General features: G+C 39.9%; 1 protein-coding gene across 3 annotated transcripts in view; it reads right to left on the reverse strand.

Moving 5' to 3' along the window:
- Frem1 (FRAS1 related extracellular matrix 1) overlaps nucleotides 1-26,029 on the reverse strand; it is a 171,269-nt gene that overhangs the window by 87,408 nt on the left and 57,832 nt on the right. For all 3 annotated transcript variants that reach the window (XM_023715844.1, XM_012514849.2, XM_023715845.1), the window contains exons 9-15: nucleotides 22,301-22,645; nucleotides 21,323-21,465; nucleotides 8,907-9,103; nucleotides 8,132-8,222; nucleotides 6,507-6,674; nucleotides 2,676-2,884; nucleotides 110-203 (exon numbers count right to left, since the gene is read on the reverse strand). In XM_023715844.1, coding sequence (XP_023571612.1) covers nucleotides 110-203; nucleotides 2,676-2,884; nucleotides 6,507-6,674; nucleotides 8,132-8,222; nucleotides 8,907-9,103; nucleotides 21,323-21,465; nucleotides 22,301-22,645 — 1,247 coding nt within the window. The remainder of the gene's footprint in view (nucleotides 1-109; nucleotides 204-2,675; nucleotides 2,885-6,506; nucleotides 6,675-8,131; nucleotides 8,223-8,906; nucleotides 9,104-21,322; nucleotides 21,466-22,300; nucleotides 22,646-26,029) is intronic.

The raw sequence follows: 26,029 nt of genomic DNA on the forward strand, positions 1-26,029 counted from the left end.
TATGCAACAATTCTTTTGCTTTGGACTCTGTATATGTAAAGTTGTATCAGGGAAATTTCCAAAATAGATGTTTTATTTTTATATGACACGAGGAGGAAAACCTACTCACCTCAACGTGTAGAACAAATTCTGCCCAGTTTGCACCATCTGTGACCGCTAAGCATATGTCATCCTGAAGAATCTCAGATCCATCATGTTGATACCTGTGGGGAGAATATTTGTGACTAATCTTTCAAGAACACTGTGAGAGTAGACTGAGATGAGGCCCGACACCAGAGCTATTCCACAGATTTGCACATGTTCACTAAAACTCATTAGTTAGTAAGAAAAAATAGCATAATCAAGTGTCATATTTAACTACACAAATAACCCTCAAGGTAAAATTGCTCCACCCTGGGAAAATGTGTGGTGTATGTTGGTGATTTGTCCCCAAATCAAAAAGCAGCAGGTCAGACATCCTGTGACAATGAGAAGCATTCCGTGCAGCTCTGCTTGCTTAAAGACTTGCTAGGTCCAGAGAGACCCAGAATGCAGCAAGAGTGGGAAAAGTGGATGCTGTGCAGATCTGATGAATCTCTCTCCTGTCTTCAGAGCTAATTTTCTGCCCATACTCTAGAGCTACGCGGCTCTTCTCTAAGCCTTGACTTGTGAAGTACATGCCGCTTCCCCACTGTCATTTCCCCTCTTTCCACGTGCTAGCTCTCTTCCGCTCAACCTAAGAGATCTTGATCTCTCTCTGATTTAAAAATACCCTTCCTTGGTCCAGCCTTGGCCCTGTCTTCTCTCAGTTCTCAGCCAAGTCTCTTAAAGGAATTGCTGACCGCTAGGCTTCCCCTGGACTTTCCAGCCCACTGCAGAGATGCCCAGTAGGTGCTAAATAGCTATTGTACTGATTGAGCCAAATTTTCAATAATCCGTCCCACACACTAAGGAATGGAAATAAATCCTAGAAATTAAAAATAAAAGCTGCATTAAATTGAGTACAGAGTATTGAACACCTAAGGTATTGATCAATGAAGAAAAATCAAGACTACATTTTACTTGGGATTTGTCTTCACCGATAGGCTAAGTAGGCACTCGGGTATGGGGTTCTGCTCCATGTGTGGGAACCCCTGGCTTCTCACACACAGCCTCCTATGGTCTGCTGTGCTACACACCCTGCTGTTTTCATCAAAGACAGACTGAGGAGTGAAAATGTGCTAATCCTATTTTACTATATTAATATCCCTAAACGGTCAAGTGGAACTAAGAGCACACATCCAAAAGCAGGGCTGCAAAATCAATGAGATCTTCATTCAAAACCTGACCTTTTCATGTGGAACTAAGTAACCCTGGGAGATCCTGTGGGCTCAGTTTTTTTTTTTTCCTAACTTGGAATCGAACTCAGGACCTCATGCTTGCCAGGCAGGCACTTATGCCACTAAGCTATATCTCCAGCCCCTTAGTTTTGTTTTTTTTTTGTTTTTTTTTTTTTTTTTTTGCAGAACCGGGGATTGAACTCAGGCCCTTGCGCTTGCCAGAGAAGCGCTTATTCCACTGAGCTATCTCCCCGGCTCCTCCAGCCCCTTAGTTTTTAACTATAATATGAAAACAGAATCCTCATCTTTGTCACATTTGATTACTATGAAAAATAAATAAAATTAACTGCAAATTAATTGGAGTGTTTTTACATACAGTCTTAGCAAGTCTTAGTACTTTTTTCCCATCTATCATTCACTCTCTAGTATGAAATGCCTAAAGAAGTCTCTGTCTTCACAGGAAACTAAGACCTGACAGCTCAAAATGAAAGGGAAGAGAAAAGGGAGATATTAGAGTAGAAATAGATATGTAGTCAAAAAAGGTCAAGAATTGGGGAACTGTAAATGAAGAACATAACCAAACTATCAGGACTAAACCTATCTTCTTGTGTTACACCTAATACTTTTTACTACGATTTTCAAAAGGGTCAAGATTTCAACTTACAATTTGAATTTATAAGTGAAAAATTAGATTGTCTGTCTACTTGATCATTCTTTTTAGTAGTTTGCATTGTTTTTCAGGGATGTTTTACTAAATTTGTAGAAAACTGTCTTGCAGAACTGTACTAGGTACAGGAAATTTAAAACCATAAGGGAAGAAGAACTACATAGGACCACAAGGCAGAGGTTTCTCACCCCTGGCTCTTAGAGTCTGAGCAGTACTCTAAGTCTTCTCTACCCAATCATGCTACTGGTTCACTGCACATTCTTACCTCCACAGCGTGGAATAACATTAGGTGGCCCTAATGACATTGATCAATAAAACTCTATCTCAGAGTTTCCAGAGTTATGCAGTTGGCTATCCTTAGACCTCAGAGTTCAATGATGTATATTAGCCTCATGGATTAGTTCAGTCTATATTCATCTTGTTTGATTGTTACCCCCTGTGATATGTGAAACTGAATATTCATAGCAATTAATTTTTGTGGTTCAGATATCCACAGAGCATCCCCACTGGCACAACAAGCCCGAGGAAAAGCAACTGTCTAAAGGAAAAGAAGAACATCATTTTTAGTTTTCAGTTTGCTCAGAAATCAGTAAATGACATGTTGGTATCCCTAAAAGAACTGCACAAATGTCTTTTTCCCTACCCCACCTCATGATTGGGACAGATGGGGTGCCAAGGTATGTAAAGAAAAAGCCATGAAGTATTCTAACCTAACTTTTAAGGAATGGAGGTCTTCCCAAGAAAATGTATCCCCAGTGCTTAGAGGGGATCCGTTGAGCTCTACCCTCCCGTGCAGAGGCAGCCCCCGCAGGGAAAGCTGAATGCCGTCCAGCGCAGTGTCCATGTCAGAGACCCGGATGTGCTCTGTGCTGATGGTGCACTGCTCTCCTTCGGCCACTCTCAGGATGTTGGTGAGAACCTGAAGAGCAGGAGGGAAAGGTTCAAGGGTCGCTCCCGAGGAATCCTGGACTTCAATAACCACTAAGACACTGTCAATACTGTCTCCACAGAGCAAGTACTTTGTGCTTAAGAGAGAAGTTCATAGCTACACAATTCACCCCAAACAGTTTTTATAAGTATCTTCAATTCTAAGCATTAACACACATAAGTGAGGCAAATTCATAAAGCAGAAAGATGCAACATTTCATTTGCCCAGAACCTGTAGAATAGAATCAGACATCAAGTCAGTAACCATCTGCAGTGCTGAACTGAGGGAATGATAACTTCTGTCATCTTGTCTGTTCTCATCTCTGTTTAAGACAATATACTTTAACCTACAATACAAATAAAACTATGACAAACTCCCCTGAAAAATGGACCTCCCTCAATATTCTTAAAGACTGAGGTAGTCCATGAGAGTTTCAACTGTGGTTTTGGGGGATGGAACTAAAATAGGGAAACTGAAGATTAGAAGTGTAAGATTAAATAGGAAATAAATTTAGACAACACTAAGCTTATAATCATGAGGATAGTAATAGGAAAGTCCAGTGTTGAGCTTATAATTCCTTGGTGAGTCAGAAGCAAATCCAAGTGCTTTGGGCTATTTTGTCACCACACAAGAAGCAGGCATTAAAGTTCTGTGATCAAATAAGTCTAAAACATGGTTATATGCAACAACCTTATCTTGGAAACTTAGAGGACACACATGCATATTCTAGACTGTGAGACATTTAGTAGGGAAATCTGTTCATTTTGTGTGCATTGGCCCAAACTGGCATAGCTACACAGAAGCCAAAGCCAGCAGGGTACCAGGTCACACCCTAGGGTCTCCCCCAGATGACCCGGAGTCAGCATCCTACAGAGGTGAGGACACTGTGTTCTTCTCCTCCAAAACACCTGCTGTCCTGGGTGTGACTGCCTCTGGGAAAGGAGGCCGCACCCTGGAGATGGAGTTGGTAGAAGGGACCAGCAAGGTAGGAGTGGCACCCCCGGGCAGAGGATCAGGAACAAAGCATGATGCCTCTGCAGCCCCCACTCCAGAGGCTGCACTTCTCTCGGCCCTCAGGGGCACAAGGTGAGGAGAATGAGAGAATGCAATTCTGAGGCTCAAGCCTTCTATTCTTTAATAAGCTGTCGCCAAAGTGGGGAAACAGAAAGGACCACTTTCTTCCCTGTGCTCGCCGCACTTGCTGCCTCTCGGGTCATCTCTTTCTCTGCCGAGGGAGGAAGGAGGAAGCCAAGCTCCTGGCAGAGAGCATCGAAGTCCACATTGGCCAGCACTGTCAGTGATGCACAATAAGTATCCTAAGATGGGACTGTTTCACAAAACATGCTTCACTACCTTCAGTGATTTTTCATTTTTATTTTTATTTTCTTAAGAGTATTTGGTTGTTGCAGGGTCTCACTACACAGCTCAGACTTGAGGTAATCCTCTTGCTTTCAGGCTCCCCAGCGCTGAGATTACAGGTGTGCGCCACCATGGCTCTGTGCCCCTGGGGGTGGGGCTGGTGTGGCATGTGGTGCCCAGGATTGAACCACAGTCCCTGAGCTTGCCTAAGCTTTCCTAAGCAGTTGCTTTAGTCCACTGAGCTATCTCACTGGCCCCTTTGGTGATTTTTAAATTTCACTTTTAGAGCAAGTTTCAAACAACAGAAAGCATATGGCTGATTCCCCCAGTTATTCATTAACTATTCAGCCCCAGGCCTCAGGTCCACAGGCCTTCAGGGGAGCACGCCCAAACACCTCCATAAATGGCTACCACTCAGCCCACCTCTCTGTGGGTATTTCACATTGTGGAACTGTTCTGTGGCTTGTTTCACTGAAGCCACTAATTTAATTTTATTTCTAACAGTTTGGTCCTTTGTAGTATTGTTTCATTTGCCCCTGCACTTTAAACAGAAGAGAAAAGCCAGAAGGCTGCTTCAGCCCCAAGTCTTCTCAGTTATTCTGTCTGCCCTCAAGTGAAGCAAGCTCTAACCTTTGTCATTTCCTGGCCAAATCACCCTCCTCTAGCAAGAGGCTTGGGCTGCTTTGGATAAAATATTTCTCCATGGAAAGAGCTTTGGCTTCTTTAGATACAAGGCTATTCAAGGTCAGAATCTCATACACAGAACAGGATGGTCTGACTAAAATCTAATCCAATTAATTCTAGAGGTATCTTAATCCATTTCCCCATAGGAAATACAACCTGATCTCTAATAGAAACAGTTGTCAGTGAATGGAACCAACTTAGATTTCTCGCTGTGAGCTCTTTGAGGCATCTTCTACCATAGAGTTCACAAGCTCCCCAGCATGTGGATCAGTGGACAACACAAAGGAGTGTGGTGAGCTGGTAGGGACTTCGGGGTTCAAACAGGCCCAACTCATGGCTTCATGGGCTACACAGACTCTGCATTGTTAGGATTTCCACATTTTCAAGACAACCCAAAGTCAAGCTTGATAGGACATCTCTTCAACCTTAACCAATGGCAGTCTGTTGTTTTACAATAGCGTTTAGACCATTCAGATCACTGTGTCTACTCCGAAAGCCCTGGGACCCTCAAATAAACTCTCTGTTCCACAGTCCAAGGCAAGTGGAAGTATGGTGAAAAATAACCAGGAAAGAACTCAAGGTGTGGCTATGTTTCAGGTCTGTACCTAGAGAAGGTGACCTTGTTTCTTAGGCTGAGGGGTCTTGTAGGCTCAAGGCCTTTCTGGTTCATATAGAATAGGGTGTTTTTGTGTGTCTTTACACTTCTGAGAGGAAAATGAGCCCACTAATAGCCAATGTAGAACACTCTGTAAGGGGGACTGGGCAGCATCAGAACTATCAGTATGAATCTTGGCCTCAGAAAAAAGACACAAGCTAGTACCTAGCATCTTCACAGTTTGGCTTTAATGAAAGACTCAAGTCCTTTAAGATTTACATGAACAGTGGGTAGTAGGACCGAGAAGGGCAAAAGTGTCCATCTTAAATCATCTTGGGAATTAAAGAGCTGTTTTGGATCACATAGTAACATGGTTGGAGAACAGACAAGCCCTTCTGGTTGCTAAGAGACCTCTCCATTTAATCCTCTTCCTCTGATCAACATGGGAAGCCCAGCAGAAATGAAAGGAAATGAAAGAGGTTTTGACAAAGCTTTGAAAATAATGCCAAGTTCGCAAGAGGGAAAAAAAATCTCACTCTTTAACTAGAAGTCTCATGGGAGGTGAAGAAGTCCCTCCCCTCAATCCTGTTTTCCTGCACAGTGTAGCATCTGACAGGTGATGCCGCTGCCAGCAGGCAGGGTAGGAAACCAGAAGAACAAAGCCACGTCCACCTCCACTGTCCATGCCTCCCATGCGGAGAAACAAAACCATACTCTCTGCCCCCAAGTTCCCCAAGGCAGCAACTCCCCCCTCCCCTTTATGTCCTTCATTCCACCTTTGCTTCCTGCTGATTTCATGTCTGACCTCAGCCCTCTCCCTCAGGAGTGAATAAGCAGCCATGGTTGCTTACACAGAGCTTTCTCAGGGGGCACCCTCTCCCCTCTCCATACCTTTAACACACACCCACTGGAAAATTTGAAGAGTTCTTTCTTCTTTCCCTTCTTGTCATCCTCCATATCAAAACTTGTACATACCTCGGGAACCTGATTGTTCACTGGGAGAACTGTAATGTTGAAACAGATTCCATGCACAGTGCCGCCGCGCTGGTTGCTGATGGAAAATGTGACCTGCACCTGCTGAGGGTAGGGGCCTATGTCTTCCATGGGTGGCATGTAGGCCACCTTCAGATAGTTCACAGCGTGCTGCAAAAGCAGATCAGGAGGGGCGTGTGAATGCTGACTTGCCAGTATCAGCAGCTTTCAGAAACCTAGGTCCAAGAGAACCGTCATGTGGACCAATAATTAACCTTGCAAGTGCCACCCTCGTCAATTTCAAGATTTCCAAAAGTATTTTATGAATCACGTATTCTACTTACAAGAAAGAAAAAGGATAAGGAAATTAAGTTGATACATTGCAAGGGAAGGAGGCATATACCTGTAATCCTAGTACCCTGGGAAGCTGAGGCAGGAGGTCCAAGTTCAAGCCCAGCCAAAGCAACCTGGCAACTTATTGAGATCCTGTCTCTAAATAAAACATTTTAAGTGATCAGGATGTATTTCAGTACAAAATCCCTGGGCTGAATCCTCAGTATTGCAGAGAGATAAAAAAGTAAATATGTCAAGTGTTTGAAGACAGCCAACTGTATGAATACAAGAGACGTGTATTTCAACCCAGTTCTGCCATGCACAGCTATGTGATGCTGGTCAAGCGGCTTAAACTTGTCAGGCCTCTGTTTATAAAGTGAGTAAGATAACAGTAGTTACCACTTGGGCTTGACATCCTCATTTACAATCTCTACCTATGGAGATATGAGCATAACTAGCCCCAAGCCACAGCCTAAACATTCAGCATCATTTCTGGGACTCCCACAAAGCCTGAAAAGCAGAACCCACTGGAGTAGGTAGAGAGTGAAGGATTTTAGAAGGCAGTGAATGGCATAAGTTGTGTCCCCCAGAAAAGACATGGTGAAGTCCTGGCCCTTAGTACCTAAGAAGGTGGCCCTGTTTAGAAGCAGAGTCCTTACAGGCGTAACTGCTTGAGGCAAAGTCATGCCGGGGTAGGATGGTCCATAACCAACACGTATTTGGTAAACTTCTAACAAAAGGACAGAGACACACAGATTGCCCTGCAGAGCTGCACTGTCCTGAATGTGCACAAGCCTAGGAATGCCGAAGGTCTTTGGGAAACTGCCAGAAGCTAGAAGAAGCACAGAGTTGCACCACAGCGTTTCAGAAGGAGCACGACCCTGCAACACTAAAACTATCACTTCAGACTCCTAACCTCCATAGCTATGAGAGAATAGGCCTCACACAGGGGCACTTCTTTATGGTGGCCCCAGGAGATACTGTAGATTACTGCACAAACTGAATTCAGTGGAATAAAAACATAAGCACGGAGGCTCCAAATCAGAGCCCTGCTGCTGGTAAAACAATGCAAAAAGCTGTGTTGAATTACAATAAGATTTTGACATTTCATCCAACTTGATAAAACAACTTCAAATAGATACCAAATGCTGGTGTGAAGTGTGCAAGCAGAAAGAATAAAGACATCAAGCAGTTCTGGTAGATGTCAACGGGCAATATTATCAGGGAAATGTTAGCCCTTTCTCCTCAGAAGGTACTTGCATCACGTTTGTCAATGTTCTAGCAAATCATCATACCTGAGTAAATGACCTCAGTCCCAAGGCTGCGGGATTTTTAGTTAGCTTTGGTATGCTGTCTGCCAGGAATAGCTTGCCAGCATCCAGATACCTAAAGAGAAATACAGGAGAACACATCAGCTAATTTCCTAGCTAAGAAAAATTAAATCAAATAGCTCATAAGCAAAACTGCAAAAACTAAAAGGCCTCATTGTGAGAGGGAATTAGATGTCCCATCCTTAAATTCTCTTTTCATGCTGGGGGCTCCTAGGATTTCTCAGTCAATTCTGTCTCTATTATGACTGCAGAAATTATGTCCAAAATTTTTGTCATCATGAAAGGGAATCATAATCCTAAAAATGTTCCCTTGTTATTCTGTACATGAGACTAGTCTGAGATAGTCCTTTCACCTTCCTGGAACAAAAGCATACATTATGCCTATTTTGTGGCATAATATAAATATCTAAAAATAATTTCATGGAGAACACTATATATATATATATATATATATATATATATATATACACACACACACACATATATATATGTATATACATGTATACATATATATATTCTCCTTTTAAAAATAGAAATTAAAACTGTTTTTAGCCTACCTATGTTGAAAATATTACAAGCTACAGATTGCTAATTAATACAACTTTTGAAGGAAGGTATGAGAGAATTTGAGATGAAGTAAATGCTGAATTTATGTAAGTTCATGTCTGGCCACCGAAAAAACTGAATTATAGTGCTATGGGCACACATGATGGGCTGCAAGATGACATTGCAGAGATACCTGTGCCTGAAGCAGAAAGATGGAGGAGTTGTCACTGTGTACAGCAGTTCCCCATCATATGATTCTGTGTCTACGAAATGTAGATGCTTCTTAGTGATGTAGGACACCTCTGTTTCCTTGACAACCAAATGTCGAGAAACTCCAGGCGCCTCCTGTGGAAGCTGGTCATCCACAGGAGTGACTTGGATCATCACTACCTGGAGTAAAGATATCCATATTGTTCATTTCAAATACCAAGAGATCACCAAAGAGAAAGCCCTACCACCACCCCACTATCATTAATGTAGTTTTCAACACCTGCCATTGATAACATACTTCTGTCAAATGATCCAGGAACTATTAAGAGTGTTACTCAAAAGTGGAACATCCTTCACACACACTGGGTGTCATTTTGAGAATATAATTATCACAACCACAGCTTATTCCCTTCATCAGTGAGCAAATCAAATACAAAGTATGTTCTGGTTTTCTTTTATTCCAAGCTCCCTCTCCAACAGCAGTGCTTCGATATTTCCCTGTCTCATCATCTGTCCTAGAGTGTTGACAAAACCCCTGCTTCCTCCTTCCCTGCTCATGCAAGTTCCATCACCAAGAACCCATCACCAAGTTCCTACTGTAGAGCCCCTTCCAAAGAGACCATGCCAGTCTTCAGACTCATTCTTGCTGCCCCTTGTCCAGCTCTCATATGCTCTTCTGACACAATTACAACAGCTGTAATTGTGTAATTACATAAGCTCTAAGTCCAATTGCTGATCTAGACTTTTCTACTTCTAGTGCTACCTATAAAAAGTACAAATCAAGTTAATGAACCACCTCAAAAATCTTAACCATCCCTAGTGGGACCGAGGAGATGGCTCAGTGGAATAAGCACTTCCCTGGCAAGCGCAAGGGCCTGAGTTCAATCCCTGGTTCCCCCCCACCAAAAAAAAAATCTTAACCAGTGCAGATGGTACAGAATTACTCTAGCTCCTTAGTGTGACATCCAAGATCCTTCAGAGGTGAGACATATGCTGTATGTCAACTTTAATTTGCTTTACTTTATTCCAACATCAACCGGACACTCTAGCAGCACACTACATCATGGCCCTCAAGGATTCTCCTGTGCTTTGTATCATACTGTCTGTTCCATCTAGAATGTTTTTCTCTCGCTTTCTCTGCAGGTCTTTCTCACCCTTAGAGGTTCTAACCTTTGAAACATGCTCCAAATGTTCAGAATTGCTTCTGAATTTTGTTTATCTCTTACTATAGTTGGAATATTTGTCTAGATTCATGTTGAAGCTTAATTCTCAGTGCAAAGTATTAAGTAGTGGAGCTTTTAAAAGGCGATGAGTGTCTTATAAAAGGGCCGGGGGCAGGGCCTTGTACTCATATCCTCCTGCCTTTGAGGACACCATACTGACCCCTTTCAGACAGTGCAGCAAGAAGCACCACCCTGGAAGCCACCAAGACCCCCCATGTCTGGGCCTGGACACGGCCTTCAAAGCTGTGAGAAGTGTTAGCTATAAATTACCCATCCTCAGGTATTACTCTAGAACCGGATGAATGGACCAGGACATCTCCAGAACCACATACTTATTTCATCATCTTGTCTTACCTTACATGCCGATCTTTCTCATAGACTGAAAGCTCCATAAGGACAGACAGATAGTAACATGTAAGAAGACATGGGGAATTTGAGGGTAAACAGCTCAAATCTTGAAGTATACCATTTATGTACTAGCAGCTATTTTACCTTGAGCAAATTGCTCAACTTTTTTGGTGGCAATTTTCTTTTTATAAAGAAAAATAATAACTTCTTTAAAAATTTAAAAAATAAAAACAATACAGGATTTCAAAACAAGATGTTAGGAAATTAACAATGTTTGTGATATTGCATATTGTCATCTTCAAAGTAGTTAAGTGAAGCATAATATTAGCAAACACAAGTCTATAGAAATCAAATATTACTATGTAGATAAAATGTCTGGCACTTAGTCCTTGTTGCTGACTAAATTAGCCAACATCCTGTGTGTGATTTTAAGCTGGTTTGGATCACACTCCATAATAAGAAGGATTAGCAAAATAGGCTCTATCATGACATTATTTCTTTAGAGTAATTCATGGTGGGTCTACAAGGAGGCTAACCCTCCCTCTCTCTGGAAATGGCATACTGTGTGGCATCGCAAGCCTTTGCACAGCCTGCCATAGGAAAGGATTCCTGTGCCGGCTTTGATTTATTTCACTGCTATCACCAAAGCACAGGTCAGTAATGACAGTTTTGTCTACAATACTGTTCACAATACCCAACTTGAAAATGAAGGGAATTACTTTGGAAATTGATATGTAAAACTGGGACTAAACGGAAGCTTTTGCTATGATATGAAGAAAAAAAACAAAAAATAGGCTGGGCATAGTGGTGTACACCTGTGATTCCAGCATCAGGAGGCTAAGATAGGAGAATCACTGGGAGTTCAAGGCCAGCCTGAACTGCATAGTGAAACCCTGTCCAAAAAAAAAAAAAACCCTAAGAAAGCACTCAATAACCTATAAACCATGCTCCTTGAGGGGAATGATTTCATTCCTTTGGGGCTCAGTATTTTTCCTGAATAACAGTGGCTCTTTTAATGAATACTATCACATTGTCATGACAAAACAAGATAGCAGTAAGGCGAGTATCTAATACTTAGTAGGTGCTCCGTAAATTAAATCCTTGTCTTTATCCTTCCATTGCTTTTACAAAAGCACACTTACTAGTCTTTATGAAGCATTTCAATAATTAAAAATTACAGCTAGTTATCAAAAATAAAGGAGTACAACAACAGCCATTTTTTTTAGTCTCTGGGAATGTGTGTCATGGTTTTTTTCCCCAATCACTGTGTTTTGCTAATCTACAAAGTTCAGAAATCTCTATGGGACCTTCTACCATAGTGTAGATCAGTAAGTCTCTACTTAATTGAAAAACTGGATTTAATAAAGAAACAATAGTTATTGTATCTTCAAAGAGACCATTTGCCATGCTAATTTATTCTCTAAAGTGTTCTTTGTGGAAAAAGAATACACAAGCATGTTTTTTATACTCCTGTTGTAATTCTTGGTGGGCACATTTTTGAACATGTTTTATGACTGCCTCAGTTGATGTGACTTTACATATTTATGCATGTTCAAACAATTATTTTGTCTCTGTCTATAGATAAGAAAAATCCTACTTTAACAAACTCCACTGAGAAATAAGGCACTCTCACTGTGCTGAGACCTGCTTACAACAAAGACATTATTAAACATATCTTCCCAGGCAAAGCGGAAACAACTGGGGCCGGGACAATCCCTAGGCTCTCCCCTCTGGTCTACTTACGGCTACTTGCAAAGTGTACACAGGCATACTTGCAAAAAATCAGAACGTAAGATGAGAAAGCAGTCTAGAAAATGACACCTCCACCTTGCCTCTCGGACTCAGGCTCCAGTATGCCCCTCCATCTGCTGTAATACGGCCTTCTTAGAGGCCTCAATTCTTTCTCCTTTCCCTGCCCTGAGCTCTGATTCCTGCCTGCTATTTATTTTACTTCTTTCCTTGAAAGTATCCAAATTTTTTATCCACAGGAACCACTTCCAAAGTCAGTTTCCCCCACCAATTACTGTATTAGGCATAGTAATTTAAGATAATAAACTAAACATACCTTGGACAAGACAACTTTAAAAAAACAGATGAGATGCAGACACGGAGGTAGATTCATACACAAACCTGAGCTAGAAAAATTCAGTCTTAAAAAAAAAAAAAGAAAAACTCAGTCTTCCCTTGGGAGTATGCTCTAGGGCCGGTCGTGAGTACTAACTCTAGAGTTGTTCAAGGGCCTTACACAAAGTGGTATTTGCAATAACCTATATACATCCTCTTGCACACTTTAAATCATCTCTACATTGTTTATCATATCTAATATACAATATAAATGCTACATATACAGTGGTCATACCATACTGTTTCAGAAATCATGATATGAAAACTAGTCTATGCAGGTTCAGTTCTAATAATCTCTATCTTCAGCGGGCAGAACTCATGACTGTGGGGCGCACAGACACACAGGACTGACTGCGCTAGGAACAAGGGGAGCACACAGCGCAAAACAGTGGTAAGAGAAAGAGGTGACTATGACTCTTTAAAAATTATTAAGAAAATAAATTTATAACCAGATCTACAGAATTTAGTCTGATGTATTTCCAAGATTTAGAAATAATCCTCTTTTTCTTAATTTTAAAGAGAAAAAAGCAAAAGCAAATAATAAGATCAAAGACAAAAACAAAGCAACATAACACAATAAAAATGGTGCAGAATTTCAAAACAATAATAGAAAATTAACAATGGTTGTTATATTATGTATTGTTTTCGTCAAATTTGTTGCTCAGATTACCAGAATTAGGCATGCAAGATTGATCAAACAATTAAACATTAACTCTTCCTTTTGATAAATCTTAATTTTTCCTTGTACTTTTTACTTTTTATTTTTTAATTTATTCTAAAGAGAGTATAAAAATAAAAGTAAGACATTAGAGATGATACACATTTAAAAGAACCAGATGAAAATATTCAACTGTAGTTGCTATATTGCACATCACTGTTTTCACCATACTTGCTCAGATTACAGATACTAGCATACAGAGTTGCCCACAGTATAAATTTTAAACATCAACTGCTAGCTTCACATGATTGATAGAAATTAGGAGTGAAACCATCTCAGCTATCCTGCAATCCGATCTGACATCTATATGTGTGTATATAAAAAACAAAACTTGCAAAATATATGACAACAGAAGAAGAAAAAATAAAGTGTGAAAAATAAAGGTGAAATTCCCACCTTTAAAGGGACATAGAGTCTATTAGGAGTGCGATGGTAGCCTAGAGACATAGCTCAGGTTGAAGAGATACACAGAAGATTTAGAAATAAGCCCTAGCAGGATTCAATATAACTAAATAGGGGAGCTCCCCAGAGAAAATCAACTAAAACTACAGGTCGTAGGCTAGGGAGAGACATACTTCCTGATGTCCAAATCAATCTGACATAAGAGACTTGTAGATTGAATAAAACTAGACATAGGATTTTGCAAAAGGCTACTGGTGGCGTTGCTGCAGGAGGCAGGACGAGACTTACAGCACCGTGGAGCCTCCAGATGGGTGGACTGCACCAACATGGCTAACTCAAGCCACAGAGGATGGAGTTGGGCAGCAAAGCCCTTTGTCTCCTGTACTTTCCTGTGTCCAGAGGACTTGCAGCCTGGCAGCAAATTTCACAGACACTGCTCCCTCACCAGTGGGCCACCGACTTCTTCATTTTTCTTGTCCTGAGCCCCCAACTTGAACCCTTAAGGGCAACAAAGTTAGGGACCAACAAAGTTAGCAGCTGTGGAGAGTCAGAACCTTTCCTGCCCTATAAATATGGGAGGAGACTGAAGTGGACCCAGAGCAGCCATAGGCTGCCTCTGGGATGGCAACAGAAGCAGTAAGTCTGGAGGGCAGAGCAGTGACACAACAGTGACAGAGGAAGCGAGAACAGTGAGGGAATCAACCCGGCCCCTTGTCATGTGACCAGTGAGGTTGGCAGTCCCTCTGCAGCAGAGGAGACTGAAGTGGGATTGGCAGTCTGCAGAGGCAGCAGGAGCAGGGAAGCAGCGTTGAGCTCCCACCTCACCTTGCCTCGCAGCAGTGTGAAGTGACAGAGGCCGCGGAGATGGGCTGCAGAAGTGGGGCAGAGGAGGCTGGCCTGAGTGGGAGGGGCCCATGGCACCCACTAGGAGCAGCCCCAGGCCGCCCATGTCTGAGGGGTGAAACAGATACAAAACAGGTGTTTTTAATTTTTGGTTTTTTAGCTTATGTAGGCCTTTACCTTTATTCTTATTCTGATCTATTGGTCTTATTTCAATTGTCTGTCTTAATTTTATGACCTTATGTGTAAGTGGATGTTCTTCTTGGTCTTTCTGGTCCTTCAGTAATCTTTGGTTTTCTCCTCCATCCTCTCTCCTGCCCTCTTCTCCAGTTTCCTGAAGCCGGGCTGATCGCGCTTTGCCCTCAACCCTTGCTTCTACTCTGTTTCTCTTCATTTTGTTTTCTCTTTTGGCTCTTACCCCTCTTCAACTTTCCCACTAAAGGGTAAAATCATTCTACTAATGGGAAACTCTTTGTATACAAGTTCCTGAATAATGTTGGACTTTTTTTTATACAACTGTAGATCTTGCCCCTGTGGCTAAAGGTACCAAATTAAAGTTACTACAGTTTATCAGATTTTAGGTTGTGATGCTGCTATTGTTATTATTAACTGTACTACTTTAGCCAGGATTCCATACGTGTACTAATCAGTCATTCTCCCTTGTATGACAACACTGCGACTGTCTGGAGTCATAACCATCTCCATAGCATGTACCAAAGGACGGGGTGCTGAACCTTATAGAGAGCAGCATCTCATCCTTTATGAACTGGAAAGAGAGGATCTTTGGACAGAAAAAAAGACTAAGAACCATCTAAACAGACGAGACATCTCAGAGGGAAAAACATCCCCCAGGAAAGGCTCAATACTAGTGATAAAGCTATCTACTATAAGCAACTTACAGGAAAATACAGAAAACAAAATAAAATTTAGGGCTGGTGAGATGGCTCAGTGGTCTAAAGCACCTAGTTAGAACAAGCTTAACAAAGCACAGGAACCGCGGTTCAATCCCCCAGCACCACATGCCAGTCAGCCCCGCCCCCTGGTGGGCTGAGCTGGCCACACACACATACACACACACGCATACACAAATAAATAAATAAATTTTAAAAAAATAAAATAAAATTTAAAAATAAGCAATGACAAGATGCAGAAGCAAAATACAACCCCAGACCTCCAGCCCACATAGAACAAATCCAGGGGACAAAGAGATAGAAAAAAACAGAAGTCACCAACCAGAATTCTCTGGAATGATAGCATCAGAGGTTTAAAAAAAAAAAAAAAAAAAAAAAGAATGCATGAGGCTACGGAAGACATCACAGAAGAAAGACTCTCCTAGATTAAAAAAAAAAAAGACTAAAACGAAAAGAAAAACCAGAAGCAATGATAGACTTGGGCAGCAAACCTAAAGTAAACATAGATTAAAACAAGGAGGAGCATAAGAATATGATAGAAACCATGAATACCTAACATAGGAAAGAAATGGATATCACAATATAGATTCAAACCTAGATTGCTGTACCCTACAAAACTAATTTTCAAAATCAATGGAGAGGAGCTAGAGAGATAGCTCAGTACTCTAAGCACCTGCCTGGCAGGCACAAGGATGCAGGTTCAATGCCCGGTACCACAGGTGATACTGGCCCCAGAACCCTGGTGTGCTGTACCAGCCATGGAAACTGGGCATGGTAGTACATGCCTGTAGTCTCAGTGGTTGGGAGGTTGAGACAAGAGGATCACTATGAGTGCAAGCTGTGTAGCAAGACCATGTACCAAATAAATAAATAAGTAAATGATTTTTTTTTAATAGCATGAAATTAATGGAGAGATAAGATACAAATATGACACAGAACATTCAAAGAAAGTCATGAGCACCAAATGAGTTCACCAATGCATTCCGAAGGAATTTTTTTTCCTGAAGGATATTTTAGAAGGAGTTAAAACTACAGTCCCAAAAATACCAATAGAATGAATCCATGAGGAAAGATAAGCAATTAAACAGAGCACAAAGCTAAGAAACCAACAACAGGAAAATAAAATGACAAAAATAAGTCAATACCTATCAATTATAACCATCAATGAAAATGGTCCCAATTCACCAATCAAAAGAAGCAGATTGGCAAAATAGATCAAAAAGAAAGATCCAACAACATGCCACATACAAGAAACACATTTAACTCAAAAGGAAATTCATGGACTGAAAGTTAAAGGATGGAAAACAATACTTCATGTAACAGGACCCTGCAAAAAGCAGGGGCAGCTAATCTCTTTAGAGACAAAGTAAACTTCAAGCCAAGACTGATCAAAAGACACAGAAAGACCTACTACATACTTGTTAAGGAAAAACGCCAAGATGAATATAATAATCATAAATATATGTGCACCAAATACCAGTACACAAAACCACATGAAACAAATATTAAAGGACATGAAAAACATCAAATAAGCACTAATAAGTATAATGGGGGACCTGATAAACACTATCAAAAATAGATAGATCACCCAGACAAAAAAAAGCAACAAAGAAATATCAGAAGTGAACCAAACTTTTGAACAAATGGACTTGGTAGATGTCTACAGATTGTTGCATCCCATGATATCAGGATTGATTCTTCTCAGAAGCACACTGGCCTGTACTTCTTTTTTGGTTGGATCCTTCTCTGGTTTTGATATCAAGGTTATACTTTCTTGCAGTGATGACTTTGGGAGTATTGCCTCCTATTCCATTTCATTAAGAGTTTGCGATACAGTGGCATTAGATCTTCCCTAAATTTCATACAGAATTCAGCAGTTACGAAATAACTGTATTCTCCCAAACGGATCACATCCTAGCTCACAGAACATGCTTAAGTAAATATAAATGAACTGAAATATTCCCACACATATTATTGGACCATGACACAATAAAAGTGGAAATCAATGGCAAAAAAACAAGAATTTCATAAATACATGGAAAATATATAACACCCTCTTGAACAACAAATGGATCACAGATGAAATTAGACAAGAAATTAAACAGTATCTACAATTAAATGATAATGCTGACACAACATATGGGAATCTGTGGGATACAATAAATGCAGGCCTAAGAGGGAAATTTATAGTGGTGAATTCACATATCAGGAAAACAGAACACACACAAACAAACAACCTAATATTGAACCTCAAGCTTCTATAAAAAGAAGAGCAAGTCAAGCCCAAGGCTGTCACAAAGCAGGAAATGATAAAGATCAGAGCAGAAATTAATGCAATGAAGACTAAGAAAACAATACAAAGAATCAATGAATTGAAGAGTTGGTTCTTGGAAAAATTAAATAAAAATGAAAAACTCTTAGCCAAATATCAAAAAAAAAAAAAAAAAGAAAAGACTCATACCCACACATGAAAGGGTGAAGTCACAACAGATCCTGCAGAAATCCAGAAAATCATCACTCTGAACTTTGAGAACCTGTGTCTAATAAGATTGAAAACACAGAAAAAATGGAGATTCTAAGATACATACAAATTATCAAGGACAAATTAAGAAAATATAAAATTCTCAATAATCCAATATTAGCTAACAAAATTGAGTATGTATTTAAAAATCTACCAACAGGGCCAGCAAGATAGCTCAGTGGACTAAGCACCTGGTTAGGCAAGTGCAGGAACCAAGTTCCATCCCAGACACCACATGCTACACCGGCCCTGCCCCCAGGAGTACTGAGTGGGCCAATGAATCTGAGCATGGTGGCATACACCTACAATCTCAGCACTAGGGAGGCTGAAAACAGGTGGATCACTATGAGTCTGAGCTGCATAGTGAAAGCCTGTACCAAACACAAAAAAGAAAGAAAAAAGAAAAGCCCAGGTCCCAATGGAGTAACTGCTGAATTCTGTATGAAATTTAGGGAAGATCTAATGCCACTGTATCGCAAACTCTTAATGAAATGGAATAGGAGGCAATACTCCCAAAGTCATCACTGCAAGAAAGTATAACCTTGATATCAAAACCAAAGAAGGATCCAACCAAAAAAGAAGTACAGGCCAGTGTCTCTAATGAACATAGGTGCAAAAATACTCAATAAGATAGTAGCAAACAGGATGTAGCATTTCATCAAGATTATGCAACATGACCAAACAGTATGCAGGAATGGTTCCACATAAGCAAATCCATAAATGTAAAATGCCACATCAACAGAGCAAAAGATAAAAACACACGACCATCTCAATAGTTGCAGAAAAAGCATTTGAATATTGTAGCATCCATTCATGATAAAAACCCTTTAGAAACCTGGAGTAGAAAGTTTTTATCTTAATCTGATAAAAGCCATTCTATGATAAACCAGCAGCCATCATCATACTAAATGGACAAAAACTGAAAGCTTTGATGCTAAAATCAGCAACATGACAAGGATGCCCCTATCACCACTCCTATTCAATATAGTTCTGGAAGCATTAGCCAGAGCAATTAGACAAGAGAGAAGAGGAATAAGAATAGGAAAGGAAAAAGTTAAAATATTATTATTTGCAGAAGACATATTATACATAGAAGACCCCCAAAACCCCACCAAAAGGCTTTTAAAGTTAATAAACAAATTCAGATAGCTAGATACAAAGAGAATATCAAAAAATCAATAAACTTTTAGTAAACAAATAATAAACTCATTGATAGAGAAATTAGAGAAAAACTCCTTTTACAATAGCATCCCCCCAAATGAGATACTTAGGAATAATTCTAATGAATGAAGAAAATCTTGACACTGACAACTACAGGACTCTGAAAAAGGAGATTGAATACGGTATCAGAAAATGGAAAGATATCCCTTGTTTTTGTGTGGGGAGAAACAACATAGTGAAAATGGCCATATTACCAAAATTTTTATAAGGATTTAATGTAATCCCAATCAAAATAGCATTAGCATGCCTCATAGAACTAGAGAAAACAAATCTAAAATTCATTTTGAACCAGATTTTCACCTGGTTCATCTTCAAAGTGAATGGACTTTTGAGACCATAATCTTAAGTGAAATAAATTGTACAAACATGTGTAAATATCACATTGTTTCTTGGTGTGAGAAACTGAAAGTGTAAATAAGAACCAAAATGTATAATAGATATTGTGAAATAGGAAGAAATTGTTCAAAAAGAAAAAGGAACTGGGAGGGGAAAGGGGAAAGGAAAAAAGGGAAAAGGGAAATGAAAACGAAGGATAAAATGGAAATAAAGGCTTTGTCAACAAGGAGGGGAAGAGAGCTTGAAGGGGGATGGTCACAGGAAGAAAAGAGGAGTCAGGATCTTTCATTTACAAGTACACATTCCCTATGAGGAATGTGATCATCTTGTCTACCTAAATGGCACCAATGAATTTAATAACACTAATTTTACAATCATATTAATAGCTGAAATTTTGAATTATCAAGTCAACTAAAGTTTCAAGAAAAAATTTAGCCCATAAAGGGTACACGGAAGATAGTCAGGGGTAGGAGTATTTTTTGAAAAGAAGTTGACATCTTCATCAAAAAGCAGATAAAAAATTTGGAGTCTTCTCATTCATTCCTTGCTCTGTCTTAAAAGTGAACTCTGACCTCCTTCAGTTTCTGAGCTCATATCATTCTTTCCGATCGTCCTTTGCCCTTAGTCGGTTTTCCCATAGCTCAGCATTAACACCTGACATTTCCAACTTGAAGCAGGGAAGGCTTAATTTTCCCATGGTTTCTGTCCATGACCGGCTGGCTCCATCATGGTGGAAGGGCACGGTGAAACAGAACTGCTGAGTTCACGGTGCCCAGGAGCACCATGCCAGAAAGGAGCAGGCCAAGGGCCACACACAATACCCAAGGCCATGCCTCCACGACACACACACCCCAGCCACACTGGGGAGTACATCTGGCTAGTCTGCTAAGCGCTTCCTAATCCAGTGGAGTGACATGTCAGGACTAATGTCACATCTGCCATTATATTCATCTTAGCAAACAGACGAACAGCTCCACCATGTATGCCTTGGTTCATGCGAGTGATGGTGGCATTGCAAGAAGACATGAGGAAGAGCATGCATGCTGTAAGCAGTCATTCGAGAACAACTTTGAAACTGTTGTGTTCATACATGTGCTACTTTTCAAGATAATAGGTATAAAATACCTAGCAAAATAACGTGCATAGTAGGTGGTCACTTAATGTCAGCTGCCATCTTTTTAAACCTTGCTACAATCTATCCTCTCTTTGCCAGGAGTCCACTCTTCTCTAAGATGTTCACTCTACTGGTTCTATTTTTTCTGAACTTTCTATATGGCAATGTTCTCTTATGCTTATTCCTTGTTTCTTTATCTTTAAACTCTATCCTGTAGTGGTAGTAAAACTATTAGATCATCAAGTACAATAATAATGAAAATGTATTTATTGTGCCCTTCCCATGGACTAGAAGTTCAGGGCTTTAGATGTATTGTGATACCTTCACAGTAACTCTATGAAGAAGTCCCTTTTGCTCCCTGTTTTACAGGAACAAAAAGTGTACAAGTTGACCAGCTAGTGCCAAGATCAAGAAGAAATTCAGGCTCTAACGCTAGAGCCTACACTTCGATCACTACATATTAAAGAAATGTTTCCTTGAGCTCAATGTTTTCTTGTGGGATGTTCAATATAAAAGGATCCCAAGGTTAAATAACCTTAACATGAAAAACAGAATTTCATAAAACTTTTTAGCTAAAATAGCTTCCAGACATGATATCTGTGTGTGACACTATGAAAAAATATTTAAAGATAGTCTCTTACCTGTGGGTCTGAGAGGTTTGGAGGGTCATGGCTGTCCCACATGACAAATTCAAAAGAATCTTCAAAAATTTCTCCACCAAAGTGACGATAGTAAATGACCCCATTAAATAAATCTCTCTGAAGAAAGCCAGGGACAGGATAGCCTATGGGGCCCAAAAAAACCCAACTTTTAGGTTATATTGAATTGATCCCAAATTTTTCTGTGATTAGTTTATTATACGTACTCAAAGAATATGCCTTAAATATGTTAAGCAAAACACTTATAGGTAATAAAGCAAAAAGACTAAGATTTCTCTTTACCCCATCTTACTAATACAGAAAAATTAGAGTTGGAAAAATATTTCCAAGAATCATCTTATTTTAAATATATGTAGGGGGCTGGTGGGTTAGCTCAGTTGTTTAAACACCTGCTGGGGCAAACCCAGTTAGGTGCAGGGGACCGTGGTTCAGTCCCCTACCAGACCTGCCCTTTACACAGCCTGAGCCAGCCAAATAATAATAATAATAATAATAATAATAATAATAATAATAATAAAATCATTACTACTTATTTGTTTTCTATTTTGTTAAACTCCTAAGCTACCTACTTTAAGAGATAGCTATGAAATAAATTATTCTACTAAAAATGAACAAATGCTGTTCATAAAATTGTTTTATCAGTCATCTAGAATAAGCCAAATGCCTTCCTTCAGACTTACTTGTTTAATTATCCTGTAGAAAATTTTTTTCACAGTGTAATGGTTATCTGAGGCTCAGCTCTAGAACTTTCTGAATGTTCACCCTCAGACAGATCAATTTAATTTATCTGAACCTTAGGCTTCCCATCTGTACAGTGGGGATAACAATACCTTACTTCATAAATGTGCTATCTACTTCAGCACAAATTCTGATACAATGTCAGCCAACTCACCATTGTGTGGAAAATTCCCAGTGAAAAACTCCATTTCATTCAAACGTTTGTAACTGCCTCGAACTTACCTATCAGCCCTGGGCCTGGCTTCTTCATGATCTCTCCAGCCTGTGGAGGCTTTGTGATATTAAAGAAGATATAGTCATCACTGGAGTCCACGTCCGAGGCCCGCAGCATGGACCCCTGCATCAGGACAGTCTGCCCCTCCTCCAGCTCTATCACAACATTGGTGATGAGGAATGGGGGGCTGTCATCTTTGGGTAAAATGTTAATGGGAAACTTGTGCCGGATACTGTGGTGACCATCAAAGATCCTGAAGACCACAAAGTCTTTGGTGGAGTCGCTGTCGTCATGGTGGTAGCGAACAACACCAGCCTGAAGGTCTGCCACGGTGAAGAGAAATCCTTTGCCCCCTGATAAAGCAAGCAGAGGAGGAGCAACCTGAGTAAAGGGGCCTGCAGATGGCAAGTTCAGGGAGCATCACTGGAGGAAGGGGGAAGAGGAAAGGGGCACATCCCATACTGTTCCCTCCTGCAGAAACTAAACAGGTACTCCCCAACATACAGTGGGGTTTGTGGCAGAGAAAGCCATCAGGAGCTGAAAGTACCACCAGTCAAAAATGTGTTCAATAGCCCCGACAAATTCCTCATAAAGTGAGAAAATTCTTTTTTTTTTTTTTTTTCTAAGCAAATTCTTAAATTGCCCATCAATTGTTTAGTGAGCCCTGGGACATCACACCTCTGGATTTGAGCACTGACTGCCCCTTTACTGTGCAAGTGGAGACAAGGTGCTTTATTAGACTCCTCTGTAACACAGGGCTAATCACACTGCAAGAGTGAAATTTCTATGGCAGTTTAGTTGGCACATTCCCCAGCATCATAAATAAATAAATAAACAAGACGAACATATCATTTCTGAATGAGTCTGAGGACAGCATTTCTGGATGAGATCAGCATCTGAATCAGTAAGCTGAGTAAAGGCAGTCCCTGCTCATCAATCTGCGGAGGGCCAGGAAGGACAAAAATACAGAGAGAGGATGGCTTCTCTTGTGTGGAAGCATCCACCCTCCCCCTCACATGTCAGAGTGCCTGCTTCGTGGGTCCGTGGACTCCACAACTCACACAAGCGCCCCTGAGCTCCCTGCCTCCCCAGCCGACCCGTTGCGTCTCAGACCTTTGACCTTGAACCTGCACTTCCACAATCGGCTGCCCTTGCTCTCAGGCTGTGGCCTAGGACTGCATTCCTCTGAGTTTTTCTAGTCCTTCAGAATATCATGAGACTTCTCAGTCTCTATCATTTCATAAGCCAATTACAGTACTAAATCTCATGTATATTGGTTTACATCCTGTTTGTTTCATTTATTTGACTAATACAAAGACCTACCAATATTCCATAGCAAAGATAAAGGAACTTGGATAGCAACAGGGTTGTAATAAATGGACTATTCTCCTGCTCAGTGTTATCTCCCCTCATAGCAGTCTTCCTTAGGGGCGCGATCTTGAGTGGACATCATCAACCCCATCCAGGAAGCTGTTAGAAAGGAAAGTTGTCAAGCCCCAGCCCAGGCCTACTGAATCCGAAATGTTCTTTCAAGCCCTTCAGGAAGGTCTAATGCACTCTAATGTTTGAGGGTCACTGGTTTGAGAGCCAAGAGCTGGAGCTGTGAAACAAAACAGACTGGTTTAAATCCCAGGTCTGCCACTTTCTAAGTGTATGACTCAGGCAAATCAGCTTCTTTTCTAAGTCTCTGATTCCCTGCTTGTAAAATAGGACTAGTAACAGTGTCTTGCTTCAGAAAGCTGAAATGGAAGAAATGGGATACATGATAAGCACAGAGTAAATGTTAGTGTTAGTTCTATTTCTCTTTTTAAAATTTTTATATTAATTTTATTGAAAAAGAAATAGCATTGAGATAGTTTCAAAACAGGTTAGTAGGATAGTTACGATAACTTTTTAAATTTGGTTTCATTTTATTTTTTAAATTTAATTTTATTTTTATTAATTTTATTGAGAAAAAATTGCAATGTGACAGCTTCAAAACAGGTTGGTAGGAGAGTTACAACAATTAATTCATTGCATATTGTTTTCTTTGTAGTAGTCATTCATAGCACAAGATGCAGACATGATATCATGTCCAGACACTATTAGTACAGATCTTTTTTCTTACTGAATTAAGAGAAAGTAGCTACATATCTATCCTATTTTGTATATACAGATACAAATTTGCCTTCATTTATCACCTTTTTTGTTCAGTTTTGTCGGAGATGGGTATCCCATTACCATCCAAACATTGTAGGTATGTGAATTCAGCAAAATATTCCAATGTAGTGCAGTACTCCACAATAGTAGTGGGTTATCCACAGGACTGGCAATGTCCGAATCTGATGACTTGAGCCTTCCACAGCTCAGCATATTAACAAGGCTTCACTTTTCATACCTCGTTTCTACACTTTTCTGCCGGATGGCTCTCTTAACCTCTCCTAACCCCAGAGCAGCATTGCCTTATGGCTCTACTCCTGATTTCATTTCAGTGGTATTAATCAGCATGGCTTCGAGTTTTGATCAGAACACTGCCACTCTTGGTGGCAGGGCACGCTGTTACTCTGTCACATGATATAGCCTCATGAAAAATCTCAGAAGAATTCATTACTGACCACTTTTGTAACAGACACTACGGTTTTGGGGTCTGATAGCCACTTTCTACTTCTTCCTCACTAAGAGAGCCCTGGTTTTATTTGACATGACACTGAAACCAATTAAAAGTATTCAGTTTTCAGATTCCCATGGTGCTGAAGGGTTGTAAGTTAAGTAAGAATATGTAAGTGGAAGTTATTGTACTCATCTGCTGGAAAACATTGAGAGCAAACTTAGCTGGGTGTAATTTCTTGCTTTGTGCTTTCTAGCTCTTTCACTCTTAAAGACATAAAAGGTAACTTTAATTATTAAGCCACAGAGTTGAATGGCTTTTGCGTGCAAATGAACATCTACCATAACTGACAAACACCAGTATAAACTGGCTTCCCATTTTGGAATTGAGCAGAATTTACCAGGATTTATCTTTTTTAATTTTATGATTCCTTGTCACGAATGACAATAAATGAGTTTTCTTTTTGCTTTACATTTAAGCAAACTAAGAGGATAATTGGATTATTCTGTTACAAAGAACAGATTATTTTATCATGCAGTATGAATATTATATTTTAGGATGATACCTTAGTAACTGCAATCTATATAATTATAATTATAATTATAATTATTTTTCTGTGTATTCATCTTGTGTTGTGAAAATTTCCTTTGTATATCACTGGTTGCAAAAGATATTTCTGAATTAGTTGGTGTACTTAACATTTGCAATCATGTCATCTATGAAAAATAAAAATATTCTTTGTTCTTTTAAACACCTGAGAATTCTTCTTTGTTCCTATTATAGTAGGTTGAAGCTGGTAGGAATTGCAAAGATCAAAACAGGCATTCTTGCCTTGTCTTCCTCCAGTAGAGGTAACTGTCTCAATACTTGATCTTAGTCAAAAGGCCAAGAAGTGATAAAGCAGTTCTCTTCTAAAAGTTGCTGAAATCTTTTTTGAGGAAAGCATGTTTGATTTTTCTGAATGCTTTCCCATGCAATTTATTGACATAATTACATAATTATTTTTTTCTATATTCTGTTGCTATAATAAATTGTATTTGTTAATTTTAATTGTCAATCTGAGTTTGAATTTCTTGGAAAAACTCCTTTGTCATGATGCAGCATACTTTGAAAACATTGCTGGATTAGATTTACCTTTTTTTTTTTTTTT

This window comes from Octodon degus, unplaced genomic scaffold, assembly GCF_000260255.1.
Source record: "Octodon degus isolate 3935 unplaced genomic scaffold, OctDeg1.0 scaffold00044, whole genome shotgun sequence".
Classification (NCBI taxonomy): domain Eukaryota; kingdom Metazoa; phylum Chordata; class Mammalia; order Rodentia; family Octodontidae; genus Octodon; species Octodon degus.